Here is a 13,674-nt window from a genome sequence, read left to right as displayed (position 1 = left end):
GAGGAGTCACGGAGGTGTGTGACGTGCATGTATATTATGTTTGCCTCACTAGTGGGGCTATGTGGGTGGTGTCCGTGAGGGGCTTCTCAGGAATCGCATGTGCGCCCTTGCGTTACCTTTTCCATTTCCTTTGTCGATGGGCGCACTCCTCGTACCTCTCTCCTTCGCGCTGCTCGCATTTTTTTTCATTTGTGTGTGGCGCCAGCATTCGGAAACGGCTCCGCCGACACGGGTGAGGCTGTACCGAAGCCCCTGCAGGCTGCCGAGCGCTCTCGTCAGCAGGGCGAGACGTCTGGGCGAGTGCGTAATTCTTCGCCACGCGCCGCTCCCAGTTTCTACGTCCATAGGTGCATGCCAGCTCCACAGACGCGTGCATCGAGTACAGACGCCATAGAGACAGACCCACAGGGGGGGAGAAGAAACATTTGCGCCCAGGAACTCGGCCCCTCGTGCCCCGCGCCTACCCAAGCGGGCATCCTTAGCATAGGTGCACCGTTGGGAAACAGGATCGCACCAACGCATCGAGTTGTGACTGACAAGGAGTAGCAGGGGACTAACAGAGAGGTGGACTCTCTGCAGACACGGGCGCTATGCCGTTTCATTTCAGACTCTACAATCCGCCTTGCGATGCCACCTTCCTCTCCCTCCTCGATGGCGAGGCTTTATACAACGCCGACGGGGCCCGCACAAGAGATGTGAAGGAGGCAACGATCCGGCAGCTGGGCTGGCACCGCGTTGAGTTGCCGTCGGATTGGTTTCTCTCGCGCCAAGCACTCGAGACTATGACACAGCTCCTAGAGGCGATGCAGTGCACGATGCAGTACCTGAAGTATTGCGGCAAACACGAAGAGAGGAGGGCGCAAAGGGCAACAGCAGAACTTCGGCGGTGCGAGGAGGAGCGCGCAGCGGCATGCGAGGAACTGATAGAGTTGCGCGAGGCTCTGGCATCGTATAAGCGGCAGCTGCGTGACCTGGGAGAGGAGCGACTGCGTGCAAGATCGCCTCGATGGGCCGCACCGCTTGCTGGGAACATGTGGATGAGGTACTTACCGGAAATGGACGCCAGAGGACAGCAGTTGCCGTGCTGCTTCTGCGCCAACGTGTACCCAAGCCGCCATGCACTCGAATCGCACATCCGTAAGCGGCACAAGAGGCCAGAGGGGTACGCGGCCGTAGCAGCCACGCCCGCTGCTGTCCCTGTGAAAGCGCAAAAGAAACAGGAGCAGCTCGAAGCCGCCACTCGAGCACCCGTATCGGCGCATCAGGTGCCATCGGGCGTTTATTTTGAAGGTTATGCGCCCCCAATGTCGGCAAAAGCCGACGACAGATGTGGCGATCAAAGCTTGCGAGAGCAAATCAGCGAGCTACGGCAGGCGGTGGCAATGCTCACTCAGAAGCAAGCAGAGCTGCACCGGAGCACATCACCATCCCAGGTTGCCGCGGCCCCGCAGCCCTCCGCTGGCAGGGAGGCGACGGCAGCGCATGTACTCAGCGCAGGGGATCGAGTGAAGGCGGCGGAAACAGCCACGGGGGTGAATCCACCTGCCGCGGGAGCCTCAGCTAACGCAGCAGCGGCAGTGGCAAGCAGCGGCCCTCTTCCTGGCCTGCCGCAGCGAGATAGCATGACGAGCGAGGAGGACTTCCTGCTTCGTATGCGTCGAGAGCTGTTGCACACGAGGACTGAACTTCAGCCGCTGCAGAGTGCCGTCGAGAAAGAGAGGGAGAACAGGGAGCAGAGCGTTGATGATCGTGGCCCCTTCATTGTGAGAGAAGGCCTGGCGCAAAGCCATCAGCGTCAGCAGCAGCAGCAACATCCCATGGTCGAGGTGCTGGAATCGCAAGCGGCCCCCGCCCTTGATCCGCAGGTCATACATCCTTCCCTTTCCTGCACCGAATACGGCGATGTCGGCATCATGGAAAAGCGCCGAAGGAGCGAAGGGGACAGTCTCGTTACAGTCTCTCTTATGACGCCCCCGACCTCTGTAATTGCAGAGCCCCGTCAAGCACACTGTAACCGAGAGGAGGCGACCGCGGTTCTCGAGCAGAAGGGCCTGGAGGCGGTGCCGCCTAAGCTTTCAGAAAGTCTGTGCGGTACTACCAGCGGCCCCAGCTCCTTTATCGAAGCTCAGAGACCAGCCAGCGTGATGGGCAACTTGTCGGTCTCTTCCACGTCCGCGCTGGGCCTTCCCTTTAGTGGCAAGCGCGGCGACAACGCTGTTGCAGCCTACCGCCACGGTGCTCTCACGCCCCAGCCAGCTCCTGGCGACTTGCTCAGAGGTGTAGGCACCCGCACCGGTGAGCGCAGCCCGACTAGCCTCGGCGCTGCTGCTAGTGACGGGTACGACAAGCAGGGGTCACCGCGGGAGACGAAGGCCCCGGTGCGGGCTCTGCCAAGCGCTTCCTTCCAAAGCCACGCTCCGTGGATGGGGGCGGAACTGGTAGCGGCGCGCTTCGACACCGCGGACCTGATGTCGGCGAATCGCTACGGCTGTGCACCGACTGCTGCGGCTACGCCATGGTCAAGTGGACACCTCTGTGCTGCCGCGGAACAGAGGGCCCATGCACAGCAAATCATGCTCCCAGGGTTCACGAGAGCAGAAGCCGCAACGCCGTCCTTACATCTCGCGCCAGCTGACAAGATGACCAACGCCAAAAGTGAGCTGATGGCCACCGCGTTAGCTGAGTCACCGCAGCGTCGCAAGTCCTTGGAAGGCAACGCAGCAGCAGCAGCAGCTTCGGGGGAGGCGTTCCAGCCGTCTGGCAGCATGACGCAGTCTGCACCGACTGAGCTAGGTGCGGTGCCCATGGCGCCGAGTCAGCGGGAAGCGGCACCGGGTGAGGGACTCTGTGGCCCCCAGTTACCGCCCCACCTGCAGACGTCGCTGATGGCCCATATCACACCAACGCTGCCTCGAAAGGCTCTTAGCAGTGCTTCGGCGGGCACCGATCAACCACTGTGCTCAACCTCTCCCGTGATGGGCTGCTCAGCACAGCGCCTACAAGGAGAGACGTACGACGGCGCGGCGGCCAGTGCCGCAATGACGAAGAACAGCACCTTTGACGATCTGAGGGAGAGTCCACCAAGTCGATCTCAAGTCCCCATAGCGCGACTCCAGCACACGCTGGTTAATGCGGGAACAATCTCCGGTGGCTCTGGCCAAAAAATTATCCCTGTTGTTCACCTCGTGCCGGAGGCGCTGTCCGATTCGGGTAAGGTATCACCGCAGAATTCGAAGAAGCACAAGCGCGATGACTCTCTGGGTGGGGCACCCGCCTCCTCTCCCGTCTCGCTGCCGTCTCCGTTAGGGATGCACGACAGTTTTCAGCTGCGCTATCGTGGCGACAGGGAGAGTGGCGAGAGCCAGGCGGACACGAAGAGCTTTGGAGCCTGCTCGGCGGAACAGCCGCGACGAGAAACGGAGGCGCATCATGACGCCCGAGATGAGACCCTCTGCGTCCCCTTCGTGGCGACGGCGAAGGAAAGGATCCCGGGTATCAAGGAGACTGCTGGCGACGGTGTCATGGAGGATGTGCGGAGCGACGCGCTCGCCACTCTCACCTCTTACGCCGCAGAGGGGGAACGCGCGGCGCGGGCAATCCCTCTCGGCGCCTCAGCAAAGGGCAGCAAGGGGGAGGTGTCTCACTTCGTAAGCCATTACAGCGCAGGCCCGATGGCCAGTGATGAACAGACGCCGAGCCCGGCGGACCCTCAAACTGTGCAGTCGGTGTCGAGTGATTACTATTACTCTTACACCTATTCGTACTCGGACGAGGAGGAGTCGGTGGCTGTGGAGGAAGGCACAACTACTAAATCACGCCCAGGCGGTGGCGGTCAAAAGACACCGCGTGCCTCTGCCGTCCCCCCTCGCACAGACAGTACACCTCCTAGGCACACTGCGGAGCTGCTGCCGTGCCGGGACGATGGTGCGCCGCATGGGAACGCTGGTGCGGTGATCGCGGAAAAGAGGAAGATATCACGCTATAACCTTCAAAAGAGTACGAGGCAGCCAGCCGATCAGCAAGGCAAGCCACCCCAGCAACAGCAACCTGATACGCCAGGGTACCGAGACGGAAAACAGGTCAGCAACGAGCTCGCCAACGTGCGGAGGCGCTCATCTGCACAGCCGTCCGCCTCCGCACCCCCACAGATGCCGAAGAAGCCGAAAGGCTTCTTCAGCAAATTGTTTTCCAAGAAAGGCAAGTGACTTGGCCACGGCAGGCGACAGCTGCCGCAAATCCAAAACGATAAACGGTATATCCAGGGCAGCGGGGGAGGGAAGCCCCTTACCAGCGACACGAGTCATCATGCTGGCACGTCGCGCGACACCACACCTGTGCCTCTGCTTTTCTCCATCGCTTTTCCACAGAGAAGCGGAGAGAAAGCGCTTTATAGAACTTTCCTGTGCCCTTTAAGCGAGGAGGGTGTGACGCTCTGCGCAGCGCTCACGCTCGCGGCACTCGCGAAGCACGCGCACCAATACAAAAAGAGGCATCAAAAGATGTCTTCCACATCGTCCGACTCCTTTCTCAGGGGAGGAGGCTGAAGGTACTTGGGGCAGCGGCGCTGACATGTGCGAGCCTAAAAAAAAAAAGAGACCACTGCAGGCGGTGACTAATCCATGCGACTACGGCAATCTTCTTGGTTGTCGCTCGTTGTGCATCGAGCGTATGTGTGCTTGTGGGTGACCGCGTTTCGACAGGCACTCGCCCTTTACATCATCCCAACCCGAAGGTGAGCCTGAAGTGCAGTGCTGCGTAGTTCAAACGCCCTCTGCGTCACCCCGTCGCCGGCTTGATGGTGGGTAAAGACTCTGCACAGAGCCGCGTGGTACCTTTGCTCTATGGTACACATCCCCTCTCTCCTTCCCTTTTTCTCTCTCTGCTGTCTCCTTCTTTGCGTGCGAGTGCTTGTGCGTGTGTGTGTGTGTGTATGGGAGGGGGGAAGGGAGAAGGGGTGCAGCGTTCAGGAACACATGGATGTTGTCCTCACTTCCGGATTCCAGCACCACTGCAATAGCCGACTACATGGACATTTCCTCCGTTTCCTTAGCCAGCTACCCGTGCGTGCGAGACTTCTCTTAATGCCACGCTCTTCTCCTCGCGAAGGTGTGTGCATGTGTGTATGCGTGTGATATGCTTGCATGTTCGATGAACACGCCGGCCAGCATGGCGTGCGATGATCACAACAACGAGAGACAGGTAAGCAAAGCCAGCTCGTCACTGCTTCATGACCTTTGGAAGAGGTATAGCACTGCAGCGTGTGAGCTCGGGCTCCCTGGGACTCTTCTGTAGTTGCACGATGCAGGGAAGCCACGTCAAGACCGACCGCACGCTCGGCGCTATGGTCCACATCTCCCACCCCCGTTTATGCCTCACGATGCGCTTTTCGTTCCGCTCTCCTCTACATGTGCACGCCTCGTATTTTTCTTTCATCTCCTCCTTCTCCCACTCCTCCTGTTTGCTACTTCTGTGGCGCACACGCTCCAACCCCCCCTTTCTCTCTCACGCCCATCTCGCCCTCGGTCTTCTCTCTCTCTGTATGTGTGTGTGCCACCCCATCCGGTCTTCCCCCAAAGCGCACACAAATTCAAACCTCTCGCACATCGCCTTCCCTTGCGCCATACGCACCCTCAAGCACCAATCCCTCTTCCCTTTTTCAGCCTCTTTGCCACCCACCAAAAATGGCTTTTCACGTGACACACACCGCCTTCGGCGCCGAGGACTTTCACATCGATGGGCGCTTCCTCTCTCATATGGCGTTCCTCTGCTCCCCGGACAAGCCGGTGGAGACGTCGACCGTCATCGGCAACTACGCCGTGAGCGAGATCTGTGTTTCAGAGGCAGAGGCGGCCGATATCAAAATGTACTTCGACACGCTGCGCAGCCCCGGGCAAGCGGCTTACGTTAGAAAAGTGATGGCGGAAATGCGAAAGGGTGGGGCAGCATGCGACAATGGCACTGTTGCCGAGGCCGCTGAGGCTATGGCGACAGAGTTTCAGCGCTTTGAGTCGGTATTCTTCGTGCGTGTGCGCGCGTTCCTGGTGATTCACGTGGAGAGCAACGAGACGGTGGGCCGCATTGTAACGTTTCCGGACCAAATCTCCGACGACTATGGCAACAACCTTGAAGAGCATTCCGAGCAGGGCATTAGCCAGTCCAAGGTAGTCCTGGCCCAGAATGCCGAGCAGCTGCCGACCATCTACATCGGCCACGCCCAGGGGGCGGCGATGGCCCAACTCTGCGCCTGCGCTTATAGCCGCCAGGCCATCGTGTTTGACGGCACAACGCTTTCGGAGCTGCTTGTGCACAACGCTGTGGAGCAGAAATGTGTGAGGCCGGAGCCGATGGACGAGGGTGAGAAGTCTTGGCACATCATCCACTACCGCACGGAGGCGTTTGCCAAGAAGCAAGACGCCACTGCCAAAGCGACCATCACCGCGGCAAGGAAGGTGGACGCCGACGAAAGGGCTGCCAAGGCGGCGAAGGGCACAAAGGTGGAAGAGGAGAAGAAAACGGGCGAGTTCGCCGCCAAGGCGGCTCAAAAGGAGGAAGAGGATTACCGCGCAGCCAAGGCGTGGTTCAAGAAGTGCGAGTGGAACACGGTCGGCGGCATCATTCCGGCCGTGGCGCAGACCCGATTCACCCGCACCGGCCGCTACAACGCCAAGGCTCTCAGCGACATGATGGTGGACTACACCGTCTCCATGAGGGCTGCCCATGACCCTTACTTGTAAGAACGAAGTGTCCAAGGCACCGTACGCTCATAGAGGCATAGCAGTGAAGCGTGGCGAGCTGCGTAGGCGAAAGAAGGAATGCACGCGGCTTTAGCGCCTCCCTATGCCGAAGTCTGTGGGTGCGGAGAGTGATTTCGGTGTACGACGGGAAGGGGGTGTCTCGCCGCAGGGAGTTGCGCATTGGGGGCGTGTTTCAGTAATGCCTGCGAGGCAACGCTTCTGCAAGAAGGATCAGGAGAAGTAGCACGCCTCTTCTACGGTGGTGGCTCTGCATTCACGCCGCGTCGCGCCGTGTTGGATTCCCTTTGACAAACCTCCCCGCAACTTCATACCCACGGATTCGCAGTTGGTTTGTCCTAATATGTTACGCCCTCCCTCCCTCTCCCTATCCTCCGGGGCGGGTCCGCGTCGGTGATGGGGCGTGCCTCTTCTCGGCCTCCAGTCGCCCTGCCCATTTCCAAACTGAACGCCTTCGCTCTTCAACGATTTATCTATTTGTTGTGTTCGTGTATTTGCTTCGTTTTTTCTTTTTGTACGGATTATCCCCCTTTTTTTCAGGTGTCTTCCACCTCTCCCTTCCCCCCCCCCCCACGAGGGGTTCGTCTTGATCGACTCCAACGATTCATCTTCCCCTCCCTCTCTCTCCTGAGCTCTTTTGCTCTCTCTCTATACATGGAGGAATCCTATAGATGTGTGGATGTGTAGAGAGGGAGGAGTGTGTGGGGGGGGGGGTGGAGTGGGGAGGGCCGAGAGAATTCGTGAGGCGATGATGCTTCTGTTCGCGTGTATGCACACCCGCCGTCGCTTTCACCGAAGGGAGAGAGAGAAAGAGAAAAAAGGGGCGCTCTTGATTCGGCCTTGTTGACTTCCGTGTGAAAGAGTCAGACGAGACGAGACGCGGTCGAATGACAACAACAGCACCAACAGCAGAAAAAAAATCAGGACCAAGAAAGCAGAGGAGAGAGATCGAGAGAGTCACGACAGGGCGAAGGAGAGACATTACGGATACGTATGTATACACGAGCACACGCACAATGATCGGGAACAAGGAAAGCCAATGAGCATTCATCGACACCACAGAGAGAGAGGACATCGCTGCGCCAAGGAAGCGAAAAGTGATCGAGACGACCCCCACCCCTCTCTCTCCGAAAAGAGGAGTGCGCACCGCACCAAAAAAAATAGAGAGGGGAAAGGGAAGCGAAAAAAAAGGGCATGACGCGTATGCGCTGACGGATGCGTTTCTGTGTTGCTTCTGTTTTTGTTGTGGTTGCCTATGCCGTTCCCGCCACCCCACCCCCACCCTCTTATGTATTGATGGCTGAGTCGCACATTATGTGCTCATGCGTGCGTGTGTGCGCGATGGTAAAGGCAAATATGCTTCGCCGCAGAAGTGGCGCACTGGAGAGCAAAGATTTGCCGAAAACATCGATGGGGGAGGGTCCTCTACGGTGGCGGTAGTATTCTCGCTTTTTTGGCCACGCTCTGCGTCAAACAATGTGTAGGGATGCTCGTGTGCATGCCATCACGCAAACGGGGATTTCCCAGTGCTGAGGTGGTACATGCCCGGCAGCTGCCTCATGGCTTCTCTTGTGGATCCGTTATTTTGTGTTATGTGTGCCGTATGTCTCCCCTACGCTTGCTGCCGCGTCGTCACTTCTGTATATACCATACGAATCTCCCGGCAATGCCCCACTTTTTCCTTCGCTTCCGATTTGCTGTACCGTAACGTTAGCGCAAGAGTGATTACGAGAGAAATTGAGTGGAGAAAACTTCGCTTTCTTTGCATCATGACAAGAACGCGCAGAGCTGCATGTAGCGGGGTCCCACATGCGACACGCTACACCTGAAACGCCTCACGCCAGCAGCAAAGTATGAACTGGAGGAAAGAAATGCGCACGACGAGCAGGAGCATGCAATTAGAGGGAAGCAGTGAAGTGGTTCGGCAGGGAGCGCCCTAACATCTTGGCGGGCCTACAAAAACACTCCCCTTCCGACCTTTTTTCTTCGCAGCTTCCTTGGCGGCGTCTCTCTTCCTCTTTTGGCTACTCTGGCCGGAGGATCGGTGTCTGTGCATGTGTCTGTGTGAGGGCGCAGTCAGTAGCTTCCATGTTCCCTTTCACCTTTCGATCATTTCCCATTTTGTTACCATTGAGGGCATCGAGTATCCTCGCCTCTTCAACGCACCCGTGCCGTTCATGAATAAGTCGACGAAGCAGACACGCATACACACGCACTGCCCCTGGGGCTGCCTCACCGCAGCGGCGTCTCGGTCGTCTGGTGGCCGGCCCTCGTGCCGTCGAAGCGGACCGTGCGTCTCACGGGGCTCTTTCGTGCCCCGCATCCACACGACGCCGCGTTCGGTGGCCTCTGCTCCAGGGCGGATACGGGGCCGCGTCTGCTGTGCGGGGAGCAGGGGTTGCTCTGCGTGGATGCCGGAGGAGGACGAGGCGGGCCACGGCTCCGCCTCAGGGGAGGGCTCCCCGAGCACCTGCGCCTCTGCCAGGAATGAGGAGGGGGGGAGGGCGACACACCCTCTGCCAGCACAGGCACTCCCGTTGGAGCTCGTATGGATGTCCTTGCCCGTTTCTGTATCGTTGTCACTACCGATTTTGCCCCTTTCACCCACCCTTCTCTTGTACGTGTGTGTGCGTGTGTGTCCGACACGCCGTGGCCGATAGCGCGTGCGCCCGAGCGAGCCCCGTACGTCCCTCGATAGGCAGGCGAATGCTCCAAGTGCTGGGCAGCATGGGGGCTATGCCCTCTCCGTCAGCTCGCACGCCTCTGACAGGATCTGCCGCGCCACGACTCGGCGAGCCGTCGACGTAGCTCCTCGTGAGCCGGCACAAGCGTCATCCGGACTGCGACGACTTGTCGGCACAGCCCCGACCCTAACCTCTCCGCTAGCCCCAACGAGTCCGCCAGCCGTGCCCAAGAGCCCTCTGAGGGCTGTCCTTCGGGCCCCTGTAAACGCACACACGGATACAAGAGGTAGTAGCTCAACGCCGTGGAACACTGATGAGTAGGGCTCCGTTGGTCATGTGCATGAGGAGGCGAAGTACACGGAGACCAGAGAAACAGAAAAGGCAAGGAAGGCCACCTTGTGCACGCACCAGCATGTCTTCTGTCGGAGATGACTGAAGTGTGTGTGCGAGTGTATCGCAGAGTGAGCCCCTACTGGGCGGTCTAAAGGCAGGATTGTACGGTCGGACGGGAACTTGGCGCACTAGAGCAAAGTTAGTTGTTCATGTACGATATGCATCCGCGAGGATCGTCACCTTCCATGATGGCGGACCTTCTGGTCTCCATCGCACCCCCCTGCTGGCTGTGCACATGGATTTTTTTCAAGTACACCGATGAGAGGGGATGCGGGTAGTGTGAGCCCAGGGCATAGACGATGAGGGGACGGAGGAAAGGAGGCGTGTCGGTGGGGGGCGTGTCTCACGAGATGGTGCCCACTTGTATTTTAGCTGTCGTCTTTCAGCATGACGCACACACGCTCTCTTTTCGTCATCATCACCGGGCGGACCATGTCCTCGATCGCTTTATGGGCTCTCTTCGCCAAACTCTTCTCTGCCTTTTTGTTGGTCTTTCTCTTGAGTTGCCCTGTCACAGGATCTTGCACTAAAGGGCAGGGCGTCATCATAACGCCGTACAGCGCGAATGGAAGTGGGCCCTGGCAGCCCAGATGCACGCACACGGACGACAAGGTGCCTTTGAAGAAACAGGAGGACTTCGTTTCCCATACTACATGCGGCTGACACGCTGACTGGGGGTGGAAAGGAACGAACCCGCACGCCTATCGCGAAGAAAAGTGTGCAAGAGCATCAGCGAATCGGTTTACGGAGTGCTTCTCCGCTTTGTGGCCTTTAGCGCATTCGCTTCCCTCCTCCCCATACGCAGCACACAATAGACGTTTTTCTTTTTAGGGCTTCATGAGCCTCTTGCATCGGCTCCACGGCGCACGCTGGTGTGCGTTTCGGCAACATCGACGGCGGCACGATGGCATTCGCGGCATCTTTGCAGCGACAGCACTCAGCCGCGGCGACTTGGTGCTATCGATACCCCTCCACTACTGTTACATTACTCAGCTTAGCCCCCTACGAAATCGCGACCCCTCGATGGTGCCTTCTTTTGAAACTGTGAAGGGGCTTCGGATTCTGCGACGCTGCAATCGCGGCGTCGCTTTGTTTCCTGAGGCGTGGGCATGGATGCAGAGGTTCTCTTCGGACGCATCCGCCGACCGCGTGTCTTTGAGCAGCACTATCTCGGGCGAATCAGTGCGAGGCAGCATCTCTGCCATCCCGCCGATTGTGTCACTTACCCTGTCCCCGGTGGAGGCGGCTCTCGCTACGAGTGCAGCCCTGCGCTACTTCTACGCGCACGCGCTCTCCCTTTCAGTTTCCACTCGGCTTCTTCATCGTATCGGCCCAGCGCCACACTACCTGTCGGACCTGTTTGTGGCAGGCTTGCCGTTCGAGGACGTTCTGAAGTGGGGAGTCGAGTCCCTCTACAGCGATGCTTCCTCTGCGGAGGCGCACCTATGCCTCGAGCAGCTGTCTAACAACCTCCGCGACGCCATCTTGACGCATGCCAGCAACCCGGAATTCCACTTCCTAGACAAATCTCCGTCGTTGCTCGATGCAGTACTGCTTACAAGCCTTTACCTGGTACGCTCACGCGTGCTGTCGGTTCCTCTTCTTTCCAGTATCTCGAGTCAAGCGGATAGCAGTTGTAGTGTCTTTGCGCCGGTGCTGGACGCACTGAATCACTCTGGGACCTTCCCAGGCGCAGCGGTGGTGGTTTCAGCGGCGCAGCGCTCCGTCGTCGTGCGTGCAGTGCGCCGTATCGCCCGCGATGAAGAGATTACCATAGACTATCGGCAAGTCGGTGGCGGCGACGGAGCGAGCTCGTGGCATCCTCTTCATGGTCAGCCTCTCCGTGGCGGTGCTGAAGTTTGCATGGACCACGATTGGGCATCGCGGTACCTCATGGATGCGCCGGGGGCTGACTAGAGGTGAAGGGAACGGCGACGCCGAGATGTGTGGTGTACTCGAGTGCCCAACGCTGCAGGCGCATCGACCACAGAGTTTTGCGCTCGAGTCGGGCGTCCAAACGCGTACGGTATGGCTACCCTGGAAAAGGCCGCGGAGAGGCGCAGGAGCGCTGCCTCGCCCTTGCTTGTCTTGTATAGGGTTACGCGGGGGACGCCTCTCCACAACTCGGTGCGGGGCATCGGCCGCTCTTCCGTGTCAGCAAGGCGGTCATGGGACGACTCACTTTTGCAAACGGACCTGCACGTAGGGGGACGGCGGCAGCAAGGCGAGATCACTAGAGGGTGCGAGAAGGCACTGCTGGAATATATGCAGAGAGATGAGGCTGCCCTCGCTCTTGGGGTGAGCGAAGGCGACGCCGGGTGACCACAGCCCTCAGCGGTTGCTCCCCCCCCGCCCCTCTACCTGCGGCTGGGAGGCTCTTTCGTCGGATTTTCGCTATTGTGGTATTTCTTTCCACACTGTTGACCCCCGTATCCCTCCCCGCCTCCGCTCACCGCCCGCCACAGTCGATATGTCCTCCCGCCTTTCCTTTCATGGTGCTCCCCGCCTGCCCCTCCCTCTGCGGCCTTTGCCGGCCCATCGACGCACGCAGTGTCTGCTGCCTTACTTCCCTCCCTTTACTCGAAACAGAGAGAGAGAACGCCCTCACGGCCAGCAAGACATGAATTAGCTATACAGGGCCTTTCACCCACGCAGTGGGGTGATGAAGGGCTAACGTGTGAGCCCACGCTAACGGACACGCACGCATTCCCCTTCTGAGAAATGGACGCTAGACGGCCGCCTACGTGCCCACGTCCTTCTCTTTTTTTTCGAGGTGAGCCCCACACTTCGGCGCGTATCGACCAAAGGAGATAGACGGCGTGAGCTCAAAGCGACGGGCGCATGGTGTTGACGACTTCTCTCGCACTCTGAGTGAGAGCCCTTACCACGGGTTAGGAACCTCCACAGACGAGAAGGGCCGATAGGCATCTCGGCGTGTATGTGCGTCCTTCGAGAATCTTTTTTCTGAGACGCAGACATCTCAGGAGCGCGACAGGGAGTTTGTCGGAGGACTGATCTCTGCGCTGTCTTACTCCTCTTGCCCAGCTCCGCAGCCGCTCCTCATCCTCTGCCTTCCCGGCGCTGGCACCCCTTTTCACAAGGACGAGGGCGCGACACACCTCTAGTGCAGGATACCGTAATGGCCCGGTGCCCACCCCACTCGCCCTGGGAGGCATCCAGCCAGCCTCCACTCCCCCTATCCCTGCCCATTGTCAAGCCACCTGTGGCGGTGGCAGGGTCAAGCGTGCCTGCGACAGGGAGGACGCATCTACAATCCGCATGGTGGGCAACGTGTCAGTGCGACTCCAGCGCACGCCGCCAGATCCTCTCTCTGCCTACTGGTGCGAGGAGGGCCTGCTCCCCCCCTCTCCCTACCCGCCCCGAGAGGGGATGCACGCGGGTGTCGGCCAGCACCGTCGGCGCGGCTGTGAAGCGAGCTGCAAGGCGGGCTGCGTGTGCTTCGCTCGCTGCAGGGGCTGTGCTTCTGATGACGGAGTCGGCGCGCTGGTGTAGCCCGTGTGCGCGGCTGCCTCGTGCCACGCCCTTGTGTCTGTGACAGGGCTGGGGCCGCGCAGTGTGCGCTTCATGTGTGCCGCTTAATAGAGAACGAACGCTGTGAACGAGAGTTAGTCGGCGTACCTCTCGTTAAACTGCTGTCAAATGGAATTCTGTTATCTCTACTTGACTGGACGTCTGACAGGCGGTTCCTCTGTCTTAAAGGCTGCGTGAGTCAGAAGGATGTCAGTGTTCGGGGGAGGGAGGATGTATTCCTGCCTTCAGCGCTCTCCCATTTTTTCTGAAGCCGTCTTCGGCTGATTTCGTGTAAAGGATGTCCTGCGTTGCCC

General features: G+C 59.1%; 3 protein-coding genes across 3 annotated transcripts; all 3 read left to right on the top strand.

Annotated features, from left to right (window-relative positions):
* Positions 1-590: 590 nt before the first annotated feature.
* LSCM1_03852 (uncharacterized protein) lies at positions 591-4,205 on the top strand (the record flags this gene model as incomplete). The annotated part of the gene is made up of 1 exon (XM_067321385.1): positions 591-4,205. One exon carries the CDS (start codon positions 591-593, stop codon positions 4,203-4,205), a length of 3,615 nt encoding a protein of 1,204 aa, XP_067176753.1.
* A 1,476-nt stretch (positions 4,206-5,681) lies between these two features.
* On the top strand, positions 5,682-6,734 carry LSCM1_03851 (uncharacterized protein; the record flags this gene model as incomplete). The annotated part of the gene is made up of 1 exon (XM_067321384.1): positions 5,682-6,734. The coding sequence occupies one exon, from the start codon at positions 5,682-5,684 to the stop codon at positions 6,732-6,734; it is 1,053 nt and encodes a 350-aa protein (XP_067176752.1).
* Positions 6,735-10,666: 3,932 nt separating this feature from the next.
* Positions 10,667-11,746, top strand: LSCM1_03850 (uncharacterized protein; the record flags this gene model as incomplete). Its single annotated transcript, XM_067321383.1, has 1 exon — positions 10,667-11,746. One exon carries the CDS (start codon positions 10,667-10,669, stop codon positions 11,744-11,746), a length of 1,080 nt encoding a protein of 359 aa, XP_067176751.1.
* Positions 11,747-13,674: the final 1,928 nt, after the last annotated feature.

Source organism: Leishmania martiniquensis, chromosome 30, assembly GCF_017916325.1.
Source record: "Leishmania martiniquensis isolate LSCM1 chromosome 30, whole genome shotgun sequence".
NCBI lineage: Eukaryota > Euglenozoa > Kinetoplastea > Trypanosomatida > Trypanosomatidae > Leishmania > Leishmania martiniquensis.
Note: the sequence above shows the minus strand (reverse complement) of the source record. Positions and strands in the feature narration are given on the sequence as shown.